The sequence below is a fragment of the Macrobrachium nipponense genome, chromosome 31 (assembly GCF_015104395.2).
Source record: "Macrobrachium nipponense isolate FS-2020 chromosome 31, ASM1510439v2, whole genome shotgun sequence".
Classification (NCBI taxonomy): Eukaryota; Metazoa; Arthropoda; class Malacostraca; order Decapoda; family Palaemonidae; genus Macrobrachium; species Macrobrachium nipponense.
In genome coordinates this window covers 11,751,377-11,776,902 of record NC_061093.1, presented here as the reverse complement: position 1 = coordinate 11,776,902, position 25,526 = coordinate 11,751,377, and the positions used below count along the sequence as shown (strand labels likewise).

The 25,526-nt window shown below is 44.8% G+C and overlaps 1 protein-coding gene across 1 annotated transcript in view; it reads right to left on the bottom strand.

The window, feature by feature from the left end:
- LOC135206761 (DNA damage-regulated autophagy modulator protein 2-like) overlaps positions 1–25,526 on the bottom strand; it is a 51,075-nt gene that overhangs the window by 5,454 nt on the left and 20,095 nt on the right. Inside the window, exons 3-5 of the mRNA XM_064238257.1 lie at positions 11,085–11,206; positions 1,274–1,500; positions 934–1,072 (exon numbers count right to left, since the gene is read on the bottom strand). Of these exons, the coding sequence (XP_064094327.1) occupies positions 934–1,072; positions 1,274–1,500; positions 11,085–11,206 (488 nt within the window). The remainder of the gene's footprint in view (positions 1–933; positions 1,073–1,273; positions 1,501–11,084; positions 11,207–25,526) is intronic.

Sequence of the window (25,526 nt, the reverse complement as noted above, 5' to 3'; positions counted from 1 at the left end):
CCTGATGTCCCCAGATACAATCCTTACAGTCTGGATTTGGGTATCTATTATTATTATTATTATTTATTATTATTATTATTTGAAAATATTAATAAACATAGTAGATGTACCATAAAAATTCTCTCATCTCAGTAGGAGAGAGAGAGAGAGAGAGAGAGAGAGAGAGAGAGAGAGAGAGAGAGAGAGAGAGAGACCGAGAGAGAGAGAGAGAGAGAGAATTATTATTTCGATTATTTATGTATTTAATTTATACATAAAAGCTTGAAAATTTTATATATTACATAAAAAAAAATTTAAACAAACACTTTTGCAATGTTTCTACAGGATTTGAAAATGTTGCGTTTGCATTCACGTGTCTGTGAAATACTCATGTACGATAATTAGTTAGGTTCCAATGAAAATTTCGCACTATTGTGAATTCGCGCAACTTGAATCACGTAAGATTGAGGTATTACTGTATACAGAAAAACAAAAGTATGCATAACTAATAGAAATGAGAAATTCTTAATTAATTTGTATTTTTCATAGCTAACAAACCTGAGGTCTTAACATTACGATAAATGTCTGGAGCCAGCTAGAAACCGGTTAAAAACATAAAAAAATGGTATATACATCTTAGCTTAATCTATCCAAGTACAAATAGTCTACTAAAACTCTTCTTGTAAATTACAGCTGAACGCAGAACTAAACATGCATACTGAATTTACAAGGGTGTGCATTTTATCAACTGCTTTCACAGCACTAAAAATCCATACAAATATCACAAGAACTCTGATATTCTCCTTCCAACTTACTCCTTTATGCCATACACAATGTAGTAACTACTAATCACTGATAGGCTGAAAACATTTTTTCTTACATGTAAAAATATAAAAAACTCCCTATCTGTAATCACTGATAAAACATTTCAACAAACTACATAAAGTACAATACCATTAAATTGTGAATGTGCTATACTAGCACATACACATCCAGCTAGGAAGCATATCGAAGCGACAGTTGCCAGACTAAGTCGTACATGAGCCATGGCCAAGCTATTTACCAAAGGATGAGTTTGGTACGAACACAGAGCCTACAAGAGAAAAATTCAATTAAAATCACAAGATTAATATAAATAAAATCAGTTTAGCTTTACCTTGCTGTAGAGAGCTGCTTAAATCTATTGGACATTTAAATATTTACCAATGCATTTGATCAGTTACACTTTTAGTATAGCAATAATATCAACCACAATACCAAATGAAATGTGAGGCAAATGGGTATCTGCCCTTACCTGAACCCAAAGATATCCAGTCCCTAGACCAAAGGCCATAAGTGCCCCTGTGATATGAACATAAAAAACATTTGTCTCTTGAAAATTTGCAACAACTGATATGCCAAGTGCTGCAACTGAGCCCACAAATAGGCCTATGCGGTTTAGGCGTACAATGTGAGACGAGGACGAGTGGTTATGGTACAACTCAGCAATCTGCCTATATCTAACGTAGATGGTTACAAGAACTGAAAAATACATGAGGCAAAATTAATATATTTCAGAATACATGAATTTTCATAAAATTTATTATCTGGATACCTAATGTTAAAAGATAACTTACATATATCTCCTCACCTATCAGTGTGGAGATATAGTATACATGCTATCGTTAACAATAGGTAAGATTCATTCCAAATGAAATCTTTTCATAGACAAACTATACTCTGCAAGAGCCTACCACTTTGGTAAATTATAGAAATGATATTGTTATGATACAATAAAGTTTTATACATACTTACCTGGCAGATATGTATATACTTAGCTTTAGACTCCGTCGTCCCGACAGAAATTCAAATTTCGCGGCACACACTACAGGTAGGTCAGGTGATCTACCGCCCTGCCGCTAGGTGGCAGGAATAGGAACCATTTCCGTTCCTAATCAGATTTTCTCTCTTCCACCTGTCTCCTGCGGGGAGGCTGGGTGGGCCATTTATCGTATATATCTGCCAGGTAAGTATGTATAAAACTTTATTGTATCATAACAATATCATTTTTATACATTCAACTTCCCTGTCAGATATATACTTAGCTGATTGGCACCAATTGGTGGTGGGTAAGAGACACCTATTTACTGAATAGACAGGTAAACAACATACGTTGTAGGTAATAAATAAAACCTTGGTTCCTACTTGTTTAGGTGGAAGACTTCATGGCTACTGCTTAGGAGTCTGCTTCGCCTCAAGAGCCTCAGCGAGGATGTGACCTATGGCTAAGAGTTCTTGTGGGTCTGTCGATGGGGACTTATCCACTTACTCGACAGATCCTGATGGCATATGTCAATGGGGTCTTATCCACTTACATGACAACACACCTTGCCTAGTGGCATAATTAAGGAGCACAACACCGATCCCGATCACCTGATCCTAACACGAGGGTTAGTACTTAAATTGAAAAGAGTTATCCCCAAACTCCTTTCAAACAACCCTAAAAAACTCGACGTTAAATAAAATTTAACTCACTAGTTAAGGATCGGTATCGGCTCCCTATCCCAGCAACGTATCCGCTTTGTGCCTGGATGGCTCCTCGCGCCTAGCTAGTGCCTTGCGCCTGGCTGGAACATCAATCATGGCTGGCGCTTCTGGCACTTTTGGCACCTGGTGCCCGGCTGGCGCTTCTGGTGCCTCGCGCATAGCTGGCTCCTCCCCACTTGCTGGAGCTTCAAGCCTGGCTGGAGTCTCGAGGCTGGCTGGCAATGTCCACATCGGACACTCTCACCTGTCCGATCTGTTCGCCTCTGGCGCATTTGTGCCAGGTTGGAGGCCCGCTCCTTCTCCGCATCAGACAATAAACACGCTCATCCAAGCTGTCTGCCTCTGGCGTTTTTTCGCCTGTTTGGCACTTGGCGCCTGGCTGGCGCTTCGTTGCCCGAGGATCCTGAACAAACCACAATAGTTTGTCAGGAGACTGGAGAAGGGTGGAAGGAACTCTGGCCTAGGACGAGGGGAAGCACTTGTACCCAGTTACATCCAGTAGATGATAGGATATCTTAACAGGACGAGAGAGAAGAGTCTTCCTCCGAGGAGGATCCTTCGTGAGTACTTCCGTTGCTAACGAGATCTATTCCTGCCTGTTGAGGAGGTTTCTCGTTGCAGAATCTTCCCTCTCCTTGCCCGAAGGAGGAGAAGGAGCCTGGAAGTCGAAGAAGACACCGAGCCGAAAGTGGGCGAACCCAGGGCTTTCTTGGCTCTTATCGTGTCCCTCTGAGTACCTTCTGGGAAGCGCTTCGAGCCCTCATCGCACCCCAAAGACTCTGTAGGCAGACGTTAAGCCATTTCTTCTGCTAAAGATAAAACTTACATATCCTGCCTGGACAAAGAGACCCTTCTATCTCTTCCCGTATCAATTGGGAAAGTCCCTTGACTTCAAAGCTCTGAGCCAGGATTAGAAGGGTTTTAGTTCTTTGCCAGACATACTATGCTGGCAAGAACCAATCGCCGAGTCTCCATTGAATCTGATGCGAGATTCCAATACATAAAAATTCACTTGTCCTCTTGGTAGTTGGTAGGGCCAAGAGAAAAAATGAATTTCCTCATAAAATTTCTAAAAGAAGCTTGACGAGGAGAGGTTCCAACTTGTCGGAACACGGAATCTGTGGGCCACGAAAAGATCCCAACTCGAAGTACATGATGTCCTACTCTTGGTCGTATTGAGGTATCGTATAAGATCCCGAAGATCTTATTCCTCTGCTATCTCTAAGTCCCTTTGTAGAGACAGAGTATAGCCTGCTACTGTATTCTTTGATAGCAGATATATACAAAGGTGATTCTTCTCTCAGAAAGGGAAGAAAACCGCCATGTGGGTCACAGAGGTATCGGAAGAGGACAGTTTCCTCATTCAACCCAGCACGATCTGCAGCACTTTTTTGTCTTGGCCATGACACTTGTCATTCACCTTGAAAAATCCTCTCATTCATGTCAACTTCTCGTCAGTCTGCCCGCAGACAGACTCAGAGTGGCGAGGTTCTTGAGGTCCCTTTCTAAGTGAGGCTGATAGAGTAGACCGACTATCTTGGGAAAGCCTTTAGAAAGTGCTGTAAGAAGGACGTGACCTCTCTGAATCCAGCCTCTCGAAGGCCAAAATGGGGCGAAAAGCATCATCCTCTCTTCCTCTGACGCCAGTAATTATCTTAATACATCCGTTAAGAATTTATATATAGGGGAAAAAAGACTAATGTTTATTCCCCTTTCGAACTAAAGGATGGCGTATATTGCTACCGCTCTTGGATCGAGAATAAGGAAGCAGTCTAGAAGAAGCCTCTTCGTCTTCAACATTGCGAAGAGATCTATGAAGAAGACTTCTCGTAGGTTTCCACAACTCCCTTTCCAACTAAGATTAGACAGATGTCAATAGTTATTATCGTCGATTGAGAAGGTTCTCACGGACGTGCAACAACGTGCAGCGAACCTCTTAAGGATCGTTACGTTCCATGTCTGTGTTCCAAACAGGTTCTCTCTTGTTAACGCAAACAGGGGCGAAAAAAGAGATTCTCGATGCTCCTTGAGATATGAGAGAGCTGTGGAATTGGCCTAATTGATTTAAAAAATTATTTCGTTCCTCCCTGGGATCGAACCCCCGTCCAGTTAGACGGGGAACGAAATCAGGAACGAACCGTGACGTTACCGAGCCTGCAGTCGGAGAGGCTACTGAACCCTTCGATTAACAACTCGCTATATCGAGAAATTATCAAGTCCACTAAATTGCTTGCAATTCTTTAGACTATGTGCCAGAACATCTGTACCTTTGTCATGGTACCCGGCACCCTCTCATATGTTATTTCCGTTTCTTGGTAGGAAAAACTTTATAGGTGTAATGTAGTCCATTCAGGGAAACAAACTTCTGCCACGAAGAAAATGGTTCCCATCAGACTCATCCATCTTCTCACTGAGCATGCTCCATTCTCTAATAAGGCTATGCTTTCGTAAGCATGAGAGCATTATATAATACGTATAGTGCTCTGCCGCATTAGAATCGTCCATAATTCTGTTACATTGCGGTAAACAGCATTGAAAGGTTGCAAGAAATCTTTCTATTGAAAGCTTCTTAGCAAAACGCAGACAATGTTATTCATGTTTACCTACAAATCCCCTCAATTCGAGGCTAAGTCCATGATTGTAGGGGAGCGATACGGTTAACCAGTAAATCCCGTAGGAGAGAGAGATGTAACAAACCGCTCATGACCGAGAACTAGATGGTACTGTGTTGGTCTACACTACAGTGACAAGAGTCTACGTTTGCTGTCTCGCCGCATTCTTCCTGAGTTGCCAGCTACTCCATTCAATGAAGGAATATGATAAAATTATTATCGAGCCTAAGGAAGTTCTCAAAAATGCATATTTAAGCGAAACAACCTTCATTACATACAGAAGCTGAGTCGGTGTTGTCGTAACAATCCCTTTAAGCGTAGTCACCTAGGAAACTCCTGGAAGGATACAGGGAATTCAGTTGCCAACCATAGAGGTAACTACAGTATGTGCAAATAATGACTTGACCCATACACAGTGGTCTTATACACCAAATTCTCTACTACATTCTTTCCTCGCCGAGGCAGAGAGAGAATGGAAAATTTACTATCTTCGTTCTTTTAGTCAATAGATAGAATTAGTATTAGCCGAAGGAGATCCCAAGTGAGAACCGAGGATCGAAAGGAATCTCTCAAGCTTCCTATTCTCTTGGACATAAGACTTAAAGGACGTAGTCTACGCGTCTATTACCAGGAAGAGCCTCTAATCAATGAATGAGAGCTCCTCCGAATCTTGTCCAAGAGAGCTTATATGCTTACGCGATAAGATGTATTGAGATCTTTGTCAGTGAGAACTAACCCATTAAGATACAAAGAGTATACATTTTTTGTCAATTATGTGTTATGCACTTACTTGACAATGTACGTATAATATCTCCCTAAGGAAGGAAGTTAATCCCGGAACTTGTTAAGTCTCCGTGATTTCCACAGAAATCGCGGAGGGGAGAGAATTCCTGTTCAGATCTTGAGCTTACGGAAGGAAGATTGATGTTCCCTTTCCGCAGTCCTTCCCGAACGCCGAATAGATGAGATTCTTATTAAGAAAATTCCTGTAGCTCTTGCCTCGTCATAATGAGGGAAGAGTATGAATGAAGGAGAGAGTCCACGCTGAGAGGAACTGCCTGTTACAGCAGTCCTCTGAATATTGGAGAAGGGCTTCTCTCAGTATCAGAATCATCCTGACAAAAGCGACGGCCGCCTGTGCGACATCTTGCGCCTTTGCCAGGAGAAGGCTGATCCTGCTAAAAACTAATAAGAGGAGCCTCTTGGCTGACCTCTCTCTCATAAGGCGATTCGGGATATCCTGGCGCCTCGTGCCTGGAACTTCATCTTGCCTGGAAGGCGCCTCTCGCCTGGCTGGTGCTTCTTGCCAAATAGGCTCTTCTAGATCTGAAGAAGATAACTCATCTTGAGGAGCTTGTTGTCTGCTTGAAAGCGGAACACTCCCAGGTGGAGGAGGAAGATCGGACACACCTTCACGCTTCTTGGAAGATTGCGGATCAGCAGACAGGAACTCTGGCGCCTCACGCCTGAAGGAAGGAACTCTGGCGCCTCGCGCCTGAAGGAAGGAACTCTGGCGCCTCGCGCCTGGCTGCTGGAACGTGGCTTGCGCCTGGTTGCTGGAACGCGGCTCGCGCCTAGCTGGCGCTTCTCACCTGGCTGGAGCCTCACGCCGGTTGGCTCCTGGCTGGTGCCTCGCGCCTGGCTGGAACCTCGCTCCTGGCTGGCGCTCAGGGTTCTCTTAGTTTCTTTCAAAGTGGGAGTTTTCCAACTTCTTTCCAGAGAACGCGATAGATTGTCCGAACTCCCCAAACATGCTATTCTTTGTCTTTTTGGATGTAAGATGAAGAATCGGACGAAGAGACGCACTTTTTAAGGATGCCTTTTGCAATGTAATCCTTGGCAGTCTGGGATGTTTTTTTTTTTTTTTTTTTTTTTTTTTTTTTTTTTTTTTTTTTTTTTTTTTTTTTTTTTTTTTTTTTTTTTCTCCAGATCCTGCTGAGGGGACCCCGCCTGATCGGTGGGGATTCTCCATAACCTCTGTAAGGCTTTCGACATTCCTTCTCCTCTGGGCCTGGGAGCTTGGAAGAGGTCTAGGCCTGGGAGCGAGACAGATCCGATCAGACGCACCCTCCACTGCACTGGGAACACTATATTCACTTCTTACCTTTTAAGAGCTCGCCTTTTGAGCTCCCCCCATTTATTCTTCAAATTTGCCCAAGATGAATTTGTAGTTTCTGTGAGGTAAGAAGGTGATGAGGATGCAACAACTACTAGTACTGTTAATACTCTTAACTGCTCGTTAGCACAAGACTTATTAAAGCTTCTAAAGGAAGCGTTTCTAGTCATATGCTTTTCTGACTTCCTTAAGTAGGAAGTTAGAGAGTTTTAACACTTCTTACATGTATTAGTGAATAGATATTAATATTTGCCTTTATTGCAAAATATGAGTATCTACCGAAAAATTCAGTAGTTTCACGTAAAATTTTCTTCGAAAATTCGAAGCCAAATTCATTAAAAAGTTAATAAAAGCGTATGCCAAACCAAAGACCCAGTACTACTTCCCTGCAAAAGACAGCCCAGAAGATTGATGGCGGTGAAAAACGAAAATCAAGTCAGGAGGTACCAACAATGATGTTGACAGTACCGCGACAGAGAAAATCTGATTAGAAACGGGAATGGTTCCTATTCCTGCCACCCAGCGGCAGGGCGGTAGATCACCTGACCTACCTGTAGCGTGTGCCACGAAATTTGAATTTCTGTCGGGGACAACGGAGTCTAAAGGTAAGTACATATATATCTGACAGGGAGTTTGAATGTATAAAATAATCTTTTTTCTTCCAGGGGGTAAGATATAGGCCTGAAGTACAACAAGACCTACTCACTTTGAAACTTTGCTCTTAAATTAATAGATCTGTATGCTTATCATCAGGTAAGGAGGAGATTTATCCATCCATATAAAGGAATGGTGTGCTTACATGAAGTAAGTAATTTTTAAAATCAACATTTTACCTACAAACTCGTTATGTACTGTGATCATTATTACAGTTCGGTGGGCCATTTTGTGCAGTTATAAAGATAACAAACAAGAAGCATTGAGCCAGTAGCCTTGAGTGTATGTAAATATTACCGAGTCTGAAGCAACTGCCTACCACACAACTAATGGCCTTAAATTTCATCCTATCTGACCAATTAGTTGAGAATTTAGAATTGTTGCAAGGGGAACAGTACATCGTAAGTATACCATATTAGACTAACTTTTTTATTTTTAAATGTATAAAAAAACTGCTGTGTGTCTAATGTGGCCATATTACTGATGGGAGATCGAGTGCCGTAGGCTAGGCTAAATCTAGCCTGCTAGACCTAGCCAACGGCAAGCATACTAGGTAGGCACAAAAAATTGTTGTTAATAGTAAAACACTGAAAACATGCCTAATTATTACAGTAAATTGTGTAACTACATAATGATAAAATATTCAAAATAAGCTAAATTATCAGTCTGTTATCACAAACTTACAAAAAATTGCTTACGATACATCAGCAGTTAGCCTGTCAGCCACTTGCAATGAGTGGATGTAAACAAAATCATAACGCTGCCCTGGTGGCCTGTCGCGGTGACGCAAACATTGTTTATTTCTGGTAAATTTCATTCAATGTCCAAAATTTATTCCAATATGCTCACATTCTATTGCATTTCATGCATAGAATCATACATGTTTCCCTAAAAAAAAATACTAAAATATCTTTCAATAAATGTTATGATGAAACATATTAAAATTGTTTTTTCCACAAAATATCCTTGTAAAATATGCTAATATAATGTTTGTATGAAAAAAACTGTAAATTTAAAAAAATAAAAAAAAAAAAAAAATTTATTCTAATGACCAACCAGTTAGTATTTAAAATTAGCCTAAATTTCAGTTTACAATGGAAGAATTGAGCAGATAAGTTTTAGGAACTTGCAAATAAACAAATTAAAGAACTATCTGAGAGCCCTTGGAATGATTATAAGCAACAGAACCTATGGTCATAGCAGCAGATAGGGAGTTTTACTTATTAACCTGAAATCCTGGAAAGGAAATGGTACTCTAAAAGGTTTGTAAATTGCATACTTTCAGTCATCAGTGCTTTGTTATGTTTTCTGCTTAACCCTTACTGGACAAATAAGGTCATATGAGTAAGCTAATAACAGGTTTTGGTTTTGGGCGGTGGTTCAGTCACATTCAGGTGAGGCATCAATTATTACGCACCATCGATTAGGGGAACCTGGTCAAGAAAAAGAGGTTCATATAGTACAGTGGAGCCCCCATATTCGTGTTCTCGACATTTGCGGACTCACACATTGACAGATTTCTCTATGGACCATATCTACCCATTATTCACAAGAAATTCACATATTCGCAGTATTTTTCTAAGAGAAAAATCCACAAATTACTGTATTTTCATATTAATTTCAAGATTAAATGCACTTTTTGCAATAAAACTATTTAAAAAAACAGATAACTGTTTGAACATTTTTATTGGGTTTTTCTCGAGTTTGAACTAACAATACATACTATAGGCAGTTTTAAGTGTTTTTATAGGGGTATTAACTTTTCGCAGATCCTAGCTATTTGCTTGGGGGAGGGGGTGGTCTGGAAGCATCCCTTTGAATACAGGGGATCCAACTGTAATCCAAAAAAGTTACTGCATACTCAGAATTTGTTACTGATTTTAGTTCTCATCTGTTTTGATATAGTGTGAGCTGTAATTATAATTTTACAAAATCAAATAAACTAGTATCTATCATAAAAAAACATGTATATAACTTGGTATAATTTACAATTGCCTTGTAAAAGTGGTCCCACAGTGGGTTGTAAATAGTCTTTTTCAACTTCTCATGAAAGGTACAGAGAATTTTTTAGAATTTTTTGCATACACCATGTGCATATCTTCCCGTTTCCATTATTGCATTTTTATCTCAAAATGGTCAAGCTCAAAGTTTCCCCGGCCTGGGGTGCTCGATGATTTTTAGCCAGGCTCTTAAGGGTTAATGGTTCCCCCCATCATGTAACATCATGGACTGGTAGCAATTACTGCCAGACAGTAATGCATACTGAGAGTGATTAAAATAGGCAGTCCCCAGGTTACAACTAGGGATCTGTTCCTATGCTGCGACATAAGCCAAAAAACAGCATAATCAGAGACATCATTGAAAATTGTAAGAAATCATTACTTTTAATCCTTTAGATGTCTTGAAAACAACATAACCTGCATTTTGATTGAGCTTTTCATAAAAAACCTCCAAATTTTTACCATTCTGCCATTTTGGAGCCATATCAAAGTTCAGTCTTCCTTCGGACTGGCAACATAAACCCAGAACATGCGCTGTAACCCAGGAAATAATTTTTTATGAATATATTTGAAGAGTGTCGTAACCTCGGAACGAAGTAAACGGAGTCCAACATGACCCGAGGACTGTCTGTAGCAACGAACAGTATTTGCACATTACATGAAGAGATAAATAACTCACAAAATCCTGTAAGAGGATGCCATAGTGGGAAATGAAAGAGGGATGTTAGGGGTTGAAGATAAAGAATGCAATCTCCAGAACTTCGAACAACTGAAGGAAGGACTGACCACTTGTCCTGCTTATACCACAGGTCCTAAAAGATTATGTATATTATATTAATCACTTGTGTTACATCCTTAAAATAAATGCTTGCTAACATTATTCACCATCTCCATGTGCCAGCCTTAAGGAAAAGCTTTGTGTGTTTTAGAATTCTATCTTCTTGTATACAAAGATTAAATGTAGATCAGCATATACATAATGTTTAACTGTCCTTCAACCTTTGAATTCTGAACAGAATGTAAGTGGCTTCAAATTCTTAACAAGTTTACATATGCCATCCTTATATGCATTACAATTTAAAGGAAAATTATAATTGTTTAACATGCAATTTTAAACATACATACACAAAAAATTCCAATAAAACAAACAACTAATAAATGAAGGTCATGAAAAATACTACATAAAAAATATCTTACTAACTAAAGCTCCTATGTTGAGAGCCTGCCCAAATATGCAGCTCTCTGGGAGAATAAGTACCAGTGTCACTGATGTATGGAAAATCAGGTTCGGTATGGTGGAGCATACTGATAAGGTATACCTGTGCAAATATACAACCACACAAAAGTTAGAATCGTGTACACTTATGTCAAATATAACAATAATCACCATGATTATGTATATGTAATCTAATAATTTATTAATTGATTAATAACTACTGTACAAAACTACCTATACTGCTTTGCTTAATGTGACAATGGTAATTAGAGCATGGCTATGAAACCATAACAGTTTAACACATATGTGTCCTATATGAATTCTAATAATGAAATATGTTATTGTCATGATACAATAAAGTTTGTTCATACTTACCTGGCAAGATATATATAGCTGTATTCTCCGCAGTCCGACAGAATTTCAAAACAAAAACCCGGCCACACACGCAGTGGGCGGCCAGGTGGTTAGTACCCATTCCCGCCGCTGGGAGGCGGATATCAGGAACCATTCCCATTTTCTATTCAGATTTTTCATACCACTGTCCCCTGAGGGGAGGTGGGTGGGTACTTAATTATATATATCTGCCAGGTAAGTATGAACAAACTTTATTGTATCATGACAATAACATTTTGTTCATGAAACTTACCTGTCAGATATATATATAGCTGAATCCCACCATTGGAGGTGGGAAGGGACAGAATAGAAGGATTTTAGGAAACAAATTACATGCAGATGATTGACATCTTGGTTCCTTACCTGTTAGCATAGCTGACTTCGTGATTACTGTCACCCAAGTCTGCTTCTGCTTTACTAGAGTCTCCAGCACTATATAGCTGGTGAGTTCTAGATGATCTGTCAACGGGAGCATGACCACAATGTGACTAGACCATATTGACCATACTGTGAGGGCAACGAAGCTAAAAACCACCACCTGACCTAACCTATCGAAGTTAGTCCCATAACTTCTAGGCTAGAGAAAGGGAAAAAGCGCCTCAAGCGACACCCTTCAACCATAAACCAACACCACCAAACCAAAAGCACACCTATCCCTTTTCTACAGGATAGGATTCGTGCTGCTTCCTGCCCCCAATAACATTTCTCGGATATGTATGTCCTAGCGACTCGCAGTTCTCATATGTCGTCTTCACATCCCGCAGGTAATGTGAAGCGAACACAGAGTTGCTTCGCCAAAAAGTAGCACTTAGGATATCGCTGAGTGCCATATTCTTTTGAAACGCCATTGAGGTTGCGACAGCTCTCACCTCATGGGCTTTTACTTTCAAAAGTTTCAGATCACCATCTGGGCAGGCAGGAGCATGGGCCTCCCTGATGGTGCTTCGTAAAAAGAATGCCAGTGCATTTTTTGACATAGGAAAGTCGGGTCTCTTAACAGAACACCACAGATTTTCTGAAGGACCCCGACAGTCTTGTCCTCTGCAAATAAAACTTGAGAGCCCTGACAGGGCACAGGACTCTCTCTGGCTCTCATCCGATGAACTCTGCTAACCCCTTGATTTCAAAGGTCTTCGGCCAGGGGTTAGATGGGTTTTCGTTCTTCGCTAAGAAGGCAGGGCTCAGGGAGCACACTGCATTGTGTCCCCTGAAGCCCACATATCTATTCATTGCTTGAATTTCACTAACCCTCTTCGCTGTGGCAAGAGCGGTTAGGAAAATCGCCTTTCTTGTAACGTCTTTCAACGAGGCAGCATGCAGAGGTTCAAATGGACTCGACATCATGAACTTCAGAACTACGTCAAGGTTCCATGATGGGACCTTCGGTTGCGGTACTTTCGATGTTCAAAGGACCTCAAAAGATGTGAAGTCTTTATCATTTGTCAGGTCTAACCCTCTGTGACGGAAGACAGCTGACAACATACTTTTATATCCTTTGATCGTGGGCACCGCAAGTCTGTCCACATTTCTCAGATGTAGGAGAAAATCAGCGATCTGGTTCACAGAGGTCGTGGAGGAGGAAATACCTTTCTTCCTACACCACTTCCTGAAGACAGCCCACTTAGATTGATAAACTGCTCGAGAGGAAGCTCTTCTAGCGTTGGCAATAGCTTCTGCCACTGGTCTTGAAAAACCTCTCGCTCTGGCCAACTTCTTGATAGTCTGAACGCAGTCAGACTCAGAGCGGAGAGGTTTCCGTGGTACCTCTCGAAGTGGGGCTGTCTGAGAAGATCGGCTCTATCTGGAAGGGTTCTTGGGAAGTCTACTAGAAGAGACATGACCTCCGTGAACCAGTCGCTTGAAGGCCAAAACGGGGCGATTAGTGTCATTCTCGCTCCTGGAGACACCGCAAACTTCCTGATTACCTCTCCTAACAGTTTGAACGGGGGAAAGGCGTAGACGTCCATCCCCGTCCAGTCCCATAGGATGGCATCTATTGCTATCGCTTCCGGGTCGAGAGCCGGTGAGCAATAAATAGGAAGCCTCTTCGTTTTTGAGGTTGCAAAGAGGTCCACTAGCGGGCGTCCCCATAGCTTCCATAGTTCTTGGCAGACCTATAGATGGAGAGTCCATTCCGTGGCAAGCAGTTGATGTTGGCGGCTTAGAAGATCCGCCCGGACATTCTGCACTGCCGAAACGAACCTCGTTAGGATTACTATGTTCCGAGCTTTCGCCCATAGGAGGATGTCTCTTGCAATCTCGAACAGGGACCGAGAGTGTGTCCCCCCGTTTTTTGATATATGTGAGAGCTGTGGTGTTGTCCGAGTTGATCTGGACAACTTGGCCCACCACTCGTTCCTCGAAGAATTGGAGAGCCAACCGAATAGCTTCCAACTCTTTCAGGTTTATGTGCCAGGACCTCTGTTCCCCTCTCAGAGGCCTGAACACTTCGACCTTGCTAGTGTTGCTCCCCAGCCCACCATGGAAGCATTTGAGAACAACACTAGGTCGGTGCTCAAAAGGCTGAGGGACAGTCCTTCTGATAGTTTGACTGGATCTTGCCACCACTTCAGATGATCCTTGACCGATTGGGAAATTATCAATGTCGTGTCTAGATCTTACTTGTCCTTCCAGTTTTCTGCTAGAAAAAACTGGAGCGGCCTGAGGTGCAACCTCCCCAGAGAAACAAACTTCTCCAGCGAGGAAATGGTTCCCAGCAGACTCATCCATTCCTTTGCCAAGCATGTTTCCTTCCCTAAGAAAGCTGACACTTTTTCTAAGCATTTCTGCTGACGTTCCTTTGATGGAAAAGCTTGAAAAGCCACTGAATCCATCTGAATCCCCAGCGCGCCATGTTATTATACCACGCACTTGAAGGCTTGCCCGTGAGGAGGGGATCAGATGGGACTTCTCGTAATTAACTATTAGGCCCAGGGCCTTCGTCAGCTGTAACGTCGTTTGAAGGTCCTCCAGGCACCTTGACTCCAAAGACGATCTGATTAGCCAGTCATCCAGGTAAAGCGAGACTCTTATTTTTTATAGGTGAAGCCATTTCGCTACGTTCCGCATCAGGAGAGTGAATATCATCAGGCGCGTACTTAGTCCAAAGCATAGAGCCCTGAACTGGAAGACCTGTCCTTTTAAGACGAATCTCAGGAATTTTCTTGATTGAGGATGAATTGGGACGTGGAAATACGCGTCTTGGAGATCCAATGACACCATCCAGTCTCCTGGTCTTAAAGCCCCTAGTACAGACTGGGATGTTTCCATCCTGAGCTTTTCTTTTCTCACAAAAAGGTTCAGCCTGCTGACGTCTAGGACAGGCCTCCATCCCCCAGACTGCTTCGGAACCAGGAATAACCTGTTGTAGAAGCCTGGGGAATCTAGCGTTAGGACTTCTTCTACGGCTCTCTTCTCTAACATTTGGTCTAAAAGGTCGAGCAATATCTGTTGCTTCTCCGGCTGGTATGAGGGCGACAGGTCTATAGGCTTCGTGCTCAATGGAGGAGCAGAGAGGAAAGGGATGTTGTATCCTCTCTCGATTATATCGAGGGACCAGGTGTCCGACCCTATCATTCTCCACGCATGAGCAAAAGATGTGAGTCTCGCTCCGACGGGTGCCTGAAGGACAGAAATGTCAATTTTTTCCCTTGTTCTTTGAGGAGGCCTTGCCTCTAGAGAGCCCCCTTCCTCGCAGAAAAGCTCTAGAGGAAGGCGCTCCACGAAAGGGCTTAAACTTCTTCTTGGGGGCTTGCACGGCTGAAGTAGAAGCCTGGGCTGTAGGACGTCTGGAAGACTGTGTCAAGAGGTCCTGCGTTGCCTTTTCCTGCAGGTTAACCGACAGATCCTTTTTCATGGACAGCGGGAAAAGATGTGTAGAAAAAGGGGCGAACAACAATTCTGCCTTCTGCGCAGGAGATACCGATTTCGCCGCAAAACTGCAGTACAGCTCTCTTCTTTAGCAGCCCAGTAGCGAAATGGGATGCCAGTTCATCAGAGCCATCCCTTACTGCTCTATCCATACAAGCCAACACGCTGGATAATTCTTCCAAAGAAATCGAGTCTGGACTTCTGGATTGTAAGTCCAGGGCCCCCAAGCACCAATCCAAGAAGTTAAACACTTCTAAAGTCTTGAAGATACCTTTTAGATGGTGATCCGTTTCCGACATAGTCCAGGAAACCTTTGCTGATGATAGGTACGACCTCCTCGGAGCGTCAACCAAGTTAGTGAAATCGCCTTGAGAGGAAGACGGTGCTTTCAATCCGGCTTCTTCTCCCGTTTCGTACCAGATTCCCGCTCTCCCGCTTAGTCTCGATGGAGGAAGAGCAAAGGAAGTGTTGCCTTTCGCCTTCCTTGAGTCCATCCAATCTTGGATTCTCTTAAATGCTCTCTTCACAGAGAGCGAGGTGGCCATTTTAACGAAGCCAGGAGCTTTCCTGGCTTTCGATGAGGCCAACTGTGAAGGCGGAGAGCAAGAAACCGGTGCTTGAAACTTATCCGGGAACAAGTTTTTCAGAAGGTGCGTCAACGTCTTATAATCCGAGGCGGATGACATTGTTGGTTCTTCATTGTCCGTAGGACACGAATCACTAGATGATTCTCTTTCTCCAGCAGCAGTGTCCTTCAAAGATCGCGATGTTATTAATCCTTGAGGCCCTGTTCGCAAGGGTGCCTCTGTCTGAAGTACGGTTAGAAGTACCAATCCGTTTCTGTTTCCCTGTTATCTTCGACACTTTAAGATCTTGGAAATTAACATCTTGTGGAACATCATGACGCTTCGGACTTAAAAATTCTTCAAAGGCGTCCTCCTGAGCGTCCCGATGCGTATGACGCCGCGCGTCCTGCGAAGCGTCTTCCCGAGCGTCCTGGCGAGCGCTTCGATGAACAGGACGTCGAATGTCATCTGACGCTTCCTCAAAAGCATCTTGATTAACGTCACACAAAGCAGGACGTCTAGCTTCTTCAACATCATTTTCCATAACGACAAATGCAGGCCGTCGAGCGTGTCGTGTGTATTCAGAGACGTCCTTACGAGCTCTTGATCTTGGCGAGCCTCGCTCTCTTGGCGTGCACGAGAGAATACTTTGAACAATGATCGTCCGTCGGAGATTTCTGGACGTTCACGACCTCTTGACAAAGACGCTGGCCGACCTGTGCGACAACTCACGTCTTTGCCATACTCGTCTCTCCTAGACGCTCTCTCATAAGGAACGCTTTCACGTTCTCGAATGCGTCGGCAGCCACCGGTCCTTCCTCCGCCGACAGGGTTCTGTCTCTCTCTTCGCAAAATAGGAAGCCAACTGTTTCTGCATATCCATTAGAATCTCCCTTGACGGAGAAAATTCTTGACCAGAAGGACTAATCCTGTGAGAGGAAGACAGGCGGGGAATGAGGGCAATGCCCTCTCCTTCGTCTCAGGAACAAATTTAGAGCGACTTGGACGCTCAAAAGCGTCCTCCTCCGATGAAGTCTTGGTCCTTTTCTGTGGTCGGAAGGCTTCAAAATATTCAGGTGACGAATGAAAAGGTTGAAAAGAAGGACGTGAAGCGTCCTCTTCTCTAAAACCTCTCTCAAGAGGGCGACAAGGACGACGGCTGGCCGCCTGTGCGACGTCTTGCGCCCTTGCCGCTCTCCCTGCGAGAAGCTCTCCGAGAGCTCCAGCCCCGGTGAGGGGAGGACGCCTCGGAGGATGAGAAACACTCTTTAAGGACTCGTGCCCGTGCACGATCCTTGGCAGTCTGGGACGCATCCACAGATTCTGCCGAAGGAACGTCAGACCGGTTTTTAGATCCCGTAACCCTCCTTCGGCTTTCGACTTGCCCACTCCCTAAGTCCTGGGAGTCCGACAGAGGTCTAGACCTGGAGGCATTATGGGAACGATCTGACGCCCCCTCCACAACACTAGATGCACCAACACTTTCATTGCACTTCGACACATTCGATTGTAGCGCGAGCACTTTTGACTCCAGGGCACGAATCGACTCCATGATCGTAGAGAGCACATTTCCTTCTGTAGACACTTCCTGATTGCCCGAAGGCAACACTACAGGGTTAGGTTGAATTAAATCTACAGGGGGATTCGATGGAGATATAATATTACCCTGACTTCTATTCACAGAAGCACTCCTGGAGGAAGACCTCCTGATTCTATCGCGCTCAAGTTTTCTTACATAAGATTCATACGCTTTCCACTCAAGATCTGTCAATTCCTCATACTCGATGCATCTATCGTTCAACAAACATACATGACCTCGACATTTCGTGCACACAGAGTGAGGGTCTACCGAAGCTTTCGGTAGCCTCACCTTATATTCTTGCATACCACACACCCTGAAACTAGTAGAACTAGATCCAGACATCGTATTTAAAGAAAAGTCAAAGCCAAAATCCAAATCAAACCACTATCGCGTATGCCAAGCCAACAATCCAGTCCAAAAAAACCAAAAGTCAATCAGGATACTCAAGGCAAAAAGAAGTTTTTAAAATCCTAGGCAGAGGTCTGGAAACAGTTGTTTACAGACCGGCGACAGAGAAAAATCCGAATAGAAACTGGGAATGGTTCCTGATATCCGCCTCCCAGCGGCGGGAATGGGTACTAACCACCTGGCCGCCCACTGCGTGTGCCGGGAGTTTTGAAATTCTGTCGGACTTTGGAGAACAGCTATATATATATCTGACAGGTAAGTTTCATGAACAAACTACCATTTCTGGGGCTCAGCTCGTGTCGCCCTATGAAAGTATCCTTAATATCATTCTTTCTAGGTAAAATTAGCCTAAAATTACCAGAGAAAAACAAAATTAAGAAAATGTCAGTAAAACTGACTCGCTCACTCTTAAAAAGAAGTGTCGGTATGATATGGGGCGAGTGTGGAACACTACCACGAGACAAACACCAATTAGAACTTCCCTATCAGAATCCCCCCAAGAGAGAGCTGATACCAACGGGCGATGCAGCCTCTACTACTACTACTAGAGGACGCCACGGACAGCAGCGCCCCTAGCGGTCATCCTTAAATTTTAGCGCCAGCGACAAGTCGCCATTTTCTTGTGCTCGTGCTTTTCTTGCGAATTATCCGCATCTGCATCATGGAACGCTCTGCAATCGCCACGGCTAAGTTAAGTAACTCATAAGTAACATTTTACTGTATTTTTGTCCTTTCCGGTACCAGTATTTTCCTTTTTATAGGTCATATACGGTTCCTCGGTTGTCTCGTGGCGGCCATGCCGCCTCGTAAGAATTCCCGGTCCTCCATACTGGGACTTCTTATGCTTATGGGCTTACTTTTTCACATTCATTGTTTTACATCGAGTTTTAGCTAGTTCAGCCCTCCTACCATTCTCTTAGCTTGGTATTTAGGGCTCTTATTATTATTTTCGGCCCAGCATCCCGGCTCTTGCTCTACATCGGCTATCGCTGGCTTCGAGTAGGCTTCTGTTTTCTCGGACAGTCTGCCTCCTCCTGGGCTTCTTTCTCTTTTACTAAAAGTGTCTCTTCCCCCTTTTCGATGTATATTATTATTTAGGGTGTTAGGCTAGCCTAGGTGCTTGTTCCACATGTTGGTACAGCTTGGTTCACGTGGCCCTACCACGGTTGTGTTGCTCGCGGCCTAGGCCACTTGCGGTCACGTGTCCTATAGCACCTTACCCTGCCCCTTCCCTCCCTCTCTGACGTAGGGAGGAGCTGGGGGACCCCTTGGTTGTCATAACAACCTCATCGCCTTCTCTCACACTCTCGGAGGTGACCGGGGGGTTCCGCCAGCAGGGGGTATAGGGCGACCACTATGAGGTACCGGGTCTCCATACGGGTAGTTGGTGATGCGGGGGAGGAGTAGGCCATCCTCCCCCCTTTCCTCGCTCCCGCCGTGTTTCGCCGGGACCTCCCTCCCCCCCCCCCCCGCCCCATTGCTCAGCCACCTCTCTTACGATACGAAAGGAGCCTTCCGTCGCAGCCGGGGCCCCCTTTGGTTATAGAATATTGGCTCCGCTAGCGGGCAGGGTGGCGCTATGGTTTGGTCGTTTGCTTGCCTACTATATCCTTATATCTCTCCCCCGCTACCGGAAGGAGCTTATCCTTACCTACGCACTCTTCTAGTAGACGGGTGGAGAGAAGACGTTTTAATTTTAAATGTTGTTTTAATTTTGTTATTTTAAGGATATTACCCTATTATAAGATATTTTTACAATGAATTGTGTGTTATTATATTCATTTTATCAACCATCCCCGCCATTGTCCGTCGTGGTTTCCATTACCACCACTCCTAGTTGGTTGATTCTTGTGCCTCCGCCATTGGCGGAGCCATAGCCTATCTTCCAACCTGGTTACCACACGGTATTTTAGCGGGGCTCTGGTTTTTATCTAACTTTATCGCTCCGGCACCAGCGGAGCATATGTTAGGCTGTAAGTGTTTACTCTGTACTCATGTACATTTCCACTTACAGGCTACCAACTGCCAGGTCCCGGCCTGTAATGCGACGCTGTATGACCCCTGTGGACATGACGAGTGCAGGTCTCACGCCCCGTGTGCCACGTCGTACAATGAGACGATCGTCTGGCACCCCGAGGCCTGCGCTATATGCTACGACCTGGTCGCTCAGCTGGGAGATGGGGTATGTCCATTATAAGGTTACTTATGATTTTACTAACAACTTCTAGTTCGTAAGTCTGTTAACCCTGTCCGCAATTGGTAGCTAATCCCACCTTTCTTTCAGGCTAGCGGTGTGAGGAAGTCGCTCTCGCCACCTGAAAGCGTGGGTGGGCGGCTTTGGAAAAAACGCCGCCAAGGGCCAGCCCTACATATTAGATAGGAACTTGGCCATCCAGATCTTCCCTGCGGGCAAGTCGACGGGCTACGTCGACCCCTTGGCCGCCGCCCCAGTGATAGCCTCCATCCAGCAAGAACTCCAGCAATCGTTTGGGGTCGTAGCCTCCCAGGAGTCAGTTCCGGACGTCGCTGCCCTGGACCTGAACCTCGAGCCGATGGCGGTAGTAAGTGAGGATTTGTTGGTTGAGGTAGGTTTGTCGGGCGCCCAAGGTCTTTCCTTGGGCGCTCCTGGATCTTCTCCTGTCCCTTCTTCTTCTGCCTCTTTCCAAGGCTTTCCGGGATCCGAGATCCCTAGCCGCCCTCCCGCTCTCTCTGTACCTCCTAAGGAGAAGGGAAAGAGAGAACCGAAGACCTTGTCTAAGACGACTTCTAGGAAGTCGTCTTCGTCTTCTTCGGCCAGGAAGTCGTCGACTTCATACGCCGATGCGGTGAAGGCTAAGCCGAGCTCTTCCCAGTCGAAGAGCTCCAGAAGCAAGGCTTCGAAGGAGAAGGCTCGCGCTACCACCGAGTCGCTGCCCTCTCCCGCCTCCGCTGCCCCCTCTCCGGCTATGCCGGCAGGGGTGGCAAGCACCAGCTCCTCCGTTCCCTCTTCTGTCTCACCAGGAATGATGGAACAGGTAGGAGTGATGGTAGGTTCCCAAATTTCGGCATGGGGAACACGTTTTGAGCAGATGTTCGCGCAATTGTCGAACAGTTTGTCTCAAACTGGACAGACTGTCCAGGACCTCTCTAATAGGATGAGAGAGAATGAGGATCGAGTAGCTGGGCTATCTCAGGCTCCTCCCCCAGTCTCCCCTGCATCTAGCACGGGGATTCTCCAACTTCCGCCTTACGACTCCTTACCAGCTTTCTCTATGGAGAATCCATGGAGAGTAGCGGCCTACGCTCCTTTTAAGGACGGGATGATTTCGATCCCGGAGTTTGGTACTCGAAGGATTGAGGACTTCGAGTTCTATCCTCCGGGCCTGTCGCAGCCTTTCATGGGGTATGCTAGGCTGACGCCAACAGCTCTTACGAGAGAGGATAAGATCTCGAAGGAGTCAGTTCTCTACAGTAGAGATCACGCACAACGAGAATGGGTTCACTGCCTTGAGGACTGGGAGTGTACTAACACTAGACTCCAGGCCTACAAGAGTCCCTTCACTATTTTCGCAACGGAAGAGGAGGTCTCTCTTCCGTTCGCCACGAAATTGGTGGAGAAGGCTCTTCAGGCAGTCCTCAAGGATGAGCCCATTCCACAGTTGAGGGAGTCGGAGTCTACCTCTCCACTCTTCCCGCCTTCGGAGAGTTATGGGAAACCTGCCAGCTACATTCACCGCTGGGTAAACTCAAGCCGGACTGCGCCATGGACCCAGTTCGGTGAGAAATTACCTAGGCTGCCGGATTCCTAATCCAGGCAGAGTTCGATGCGCGAACTAGGTTTGGCAGGTCCCTTAACTCTCTTATCGTTACGGAAATGGCTGCACTTTCATACGCTAACGAACCGCTGTTCAAGATTCTGGCGAAATCACAGTTTCAGACGGTTCTGTTAGACGCTTTTGACTTCTTCCAAGCCAGGAGGAACTGCCGGAAGCATGTCCTTCAAGAGTGCACTATCAGGCACGAGCCTAATAGACTCTTGGCCTGCGAGCATGTGGGGAGCGGATCTCTTCCCAGAGTCCGCAGTGAACGAAGTCCACCACGAAGCTGCTAGACTCAACCAGAGCCTTAGAGCTAGGTGGGGTATTTCCTCTAAGAGGAAACAGGAATCCGTTCCCACTGCTGGCAAGAAACCAAAGAAGGCTGGTAAGAGGTTCCAGCCATATAAAAAACTTCAGCATCAGCAGCAGTTTGTGCAGGCAGTCCCAGTTACCCAACAGGGACAACCTGCCACATCTAAACAGACCCAGCCTTTCCTCCTGGTGCCCCAGCAATCGCAACCTTCTACTTCCTACGCTATCTCGCCTGCCTTTAACCCTGCTTATGAGGCTCAAGGCTACTCTCAACCGAGGGGTAGGGCGAGAGGTTACTTTCGTCATCGTGGCGCAGGAAGGGGCACAAGGAGTAAGCAGTTCAGAGGAGGGCGTGGTGTCCACCCCGCCCATCAGCAATGAGGCTCCCAGGTAGGAGGGAGGCTGTTCCTCTTCCGCCACAGGTGGGGGTTCAGCAATTGGGCACAGAGCATAGTGTCCAAAGGATTAGGCTGGAGTTGGATCAAGGATCCTCCCCCAATCAAATCATTTCATCAGGTACCGTCAAAGGAATTGATAGATTACGCGGAAGAACTCCTTCAGAAAGGAGCTATTGCGAGAGTCAAACATCTAAAATTTCAAGGGCGCTTATTCAGCGTGCCAAAGAAAGGCTCAACAAACGAAGGGTAATCTTAGACTTGTCAAAGCTAAACTCTTTCATTCGCTGCGACAAGTTCAAGATGCTTACCCTCTCTCAAGTAAGGACCCTACTTCCGCGTGGAGCCGTCACATGCTCCATCGATCTTACAGACGCATACTATCATATCCCTATAGCCAGGCACTTCCGCCCATTCCTAGGATTCAGGCTAGGAAATCAGACATTCTCATTCAAAGTGATGCCCTTCGGTCTGATGTAGCCCCCAGGGTATTCACAAGATAGCAGAAGTGGTTGTACAACAATTGAGAGCTCAGGGAATCATGGTAGCGGCATACCTCGACGATTGGTTGATCTGGGCGCCAACAGTCGAGGAATGTCTCGAAGCTACCAAAAAGGTAGTTCACTTTCTGGACATCTGGGTTCCAGATAAACAAAACGAAATCCAGACTTACCCCGGAATCTCGTTTTCAGTGGCTAGGAATCCAATGGGATTTGTCTTCCCACAATCTATCAATTCCAGTGGCCAAACGGAAGGAAATAGCAAAATCTGTCAGGCAATTCCTCAAATGCAACAGACATCAAGAAGAAACCAGGAGAGAATCCTAGGGTCTCTTCAGTTTGCTTCGGTAACAGATATCCTTCTGAAAGCAAGGCTGAAAGATATAAATCGAATTTGGCGGTCAAGAGCAAACTCCAAATATCGAGACAAGTTGTCAGTAATTCCTCAGATCCTCCGCAACCAACTACGGCCTTGGTCAAAAGTAAAGAACTTAGCCAAGAAGGTTCCCCTTCAATATCCCCTCCCAGTGTTAACCATTCACACGGATGCTTCCCTGTCCGGTGGGGGGGATACTCCCAGTTCAAACAGGTTCAGGGGACTTGGTCAGTTCAATTTCGCCAGCTCCACACAAACGTGTTGGAAGCAATGGCAGTATTTCTTACTCTGAAGAGACCTCTTCCCCCGAAGAAGTCTCATCTAAGGCTAGTTTTGGACAGTGCAGTAGTAGTTCACTGCATCAACAGAGGAGGGTCCAAATCCAAGCATGTGAACCATGTCATGATAGCCATCTTTGCATTAGCAAACAAACACAAATGGCACCTGTCTGCCACTCACCTGGCAGGAGTAAGAAATGTGATAGCAGACGCCCTGTCCCGGTCAGTTCCTCTGGAATCAGAGTGGTCTCTGGACGTCGGGTCATTCCAGTGGGTAAGCCGGAGAGTCCAGGTCTCCAGGTGGATCTCTTCGCCTCACAAGCGAACCACAAGCTCCCTTGCTATGTGGCCCCCAACCTGGACCCTCTGGCTTATGCCACGGACGCCCTGTCGTTGGATTGGAATCAGTGGAGGAGAATTTATGTTTTTCCTCCAGTGAATCTGCTCTTGAAGGTCCTGGACAAACCTAAGGTCCTTCAAAGGGATAGTAGCTCTGATTGCACCGGATTTGCCCAAGAGCAACTGGTATCCTCTTCTTTTGGAATTGGGTTCTCCGACCTCAACGGATCCCCAATCCCAAACTGTCACAATCAGTACAAATGAGGACTGTGTTCGCTTCCTCAAGAACTCTCCAGACCCTAACTTTATGGACTTCATGAAGTTGCGGCTAATAAAGATGCTGACATTGATCCACAGAACATTCTCTTCCTAGAATCAGATAAGAGAGAGTCAACCATTAGACAATATGACTCAGCTGTTAAAAATTAGCATCTTTCCTGAGAGAATCGAACACACAACCATGACAGTTAATTTGGCTATATCCTTTTTCAGATCCTTGTTTGAAAAGGTTTAGCAGCTAGCACGATTACCACTCACAAATCGGCTTTGAAGAAAATCTTTCAAGTAGGTTTTCAGATAGATTTGACTGAATCTTATTTCACATCTATCCCTAAAGCCTGTGCTAGACTTAGACCTTCTCAGAGGCCTACTACAGTGTCATGGTTCTTAAATGATGTCCTCAAACTAGCTTCAGATACTGACAACTCATCTTGTACGTTCATTATGCTCCTGAGGAAGACATTATTCTTACTAAGCCTAGCCTCTAGGCCTAGCCTCAGCTAGAATTTCAGAACTGTCGGCTCTATCCAGGGATGCGGGTCATGTGGGAGTTCCTCCCATCAGGAGAAGTTCTACTTGCCCCGGATCGTAGCTTTTTAGCCAAAAATGAAGATCCTCTTGCAAGGTGGGCCCCTTGGAAGGTTATCCCACTTCCACAGGATTCCTTCTCTCTGCCAGTATCAACTCTTAGAGCCTTTCTTTCTCGTACTTCTTCAGATCCTCAGGTGCTCTCTTTATGAGAGAAAAAGGTGGTACTTATCAGTTAAAGGTATTAGACAGCAAATCCTTTACTTCATTAAACAAGCCAACCCTGAGTCATTCCCAAAAGCACATGATATCAGGGGAGTAGCCACCTCAATTAATTATTTCCAACATATGAACTTTGAGGATCTTAAGAAGTATACTGGATGGAAATCCCCGACAGTCTTTAAACGGCATTATTTAAAGTCCTTGGAATCTTTAAAGTTTTCAGCAGTAGCAGCGGGAAACATAGTTTCCCCTGATACTGTTTAGTAGTTGTAGTATTGATCCAGGTCTCCTTTCTACCTACTTCAACCAACATGCCTTCAACCTATCGCCAGGCTACTCAACATCATAGCCTTAGCCGTTGTATCACATAGTGGATTGTCCCTTATTTTTTTGCTAGGGACAAACACCCTTGTACTGATATGTACTTCAGTGTTCCTACCCTTATTTTTTTGCTAGGGTAGGACACAATATGTTTGTATATTCACCAATTGGGTTTGTGATGAGCTTCAGTCACAATGTGTTTGTATATATTTGAATTAATTGTGTTAATGATGGATTTGAGTGTACCTATCCTTATT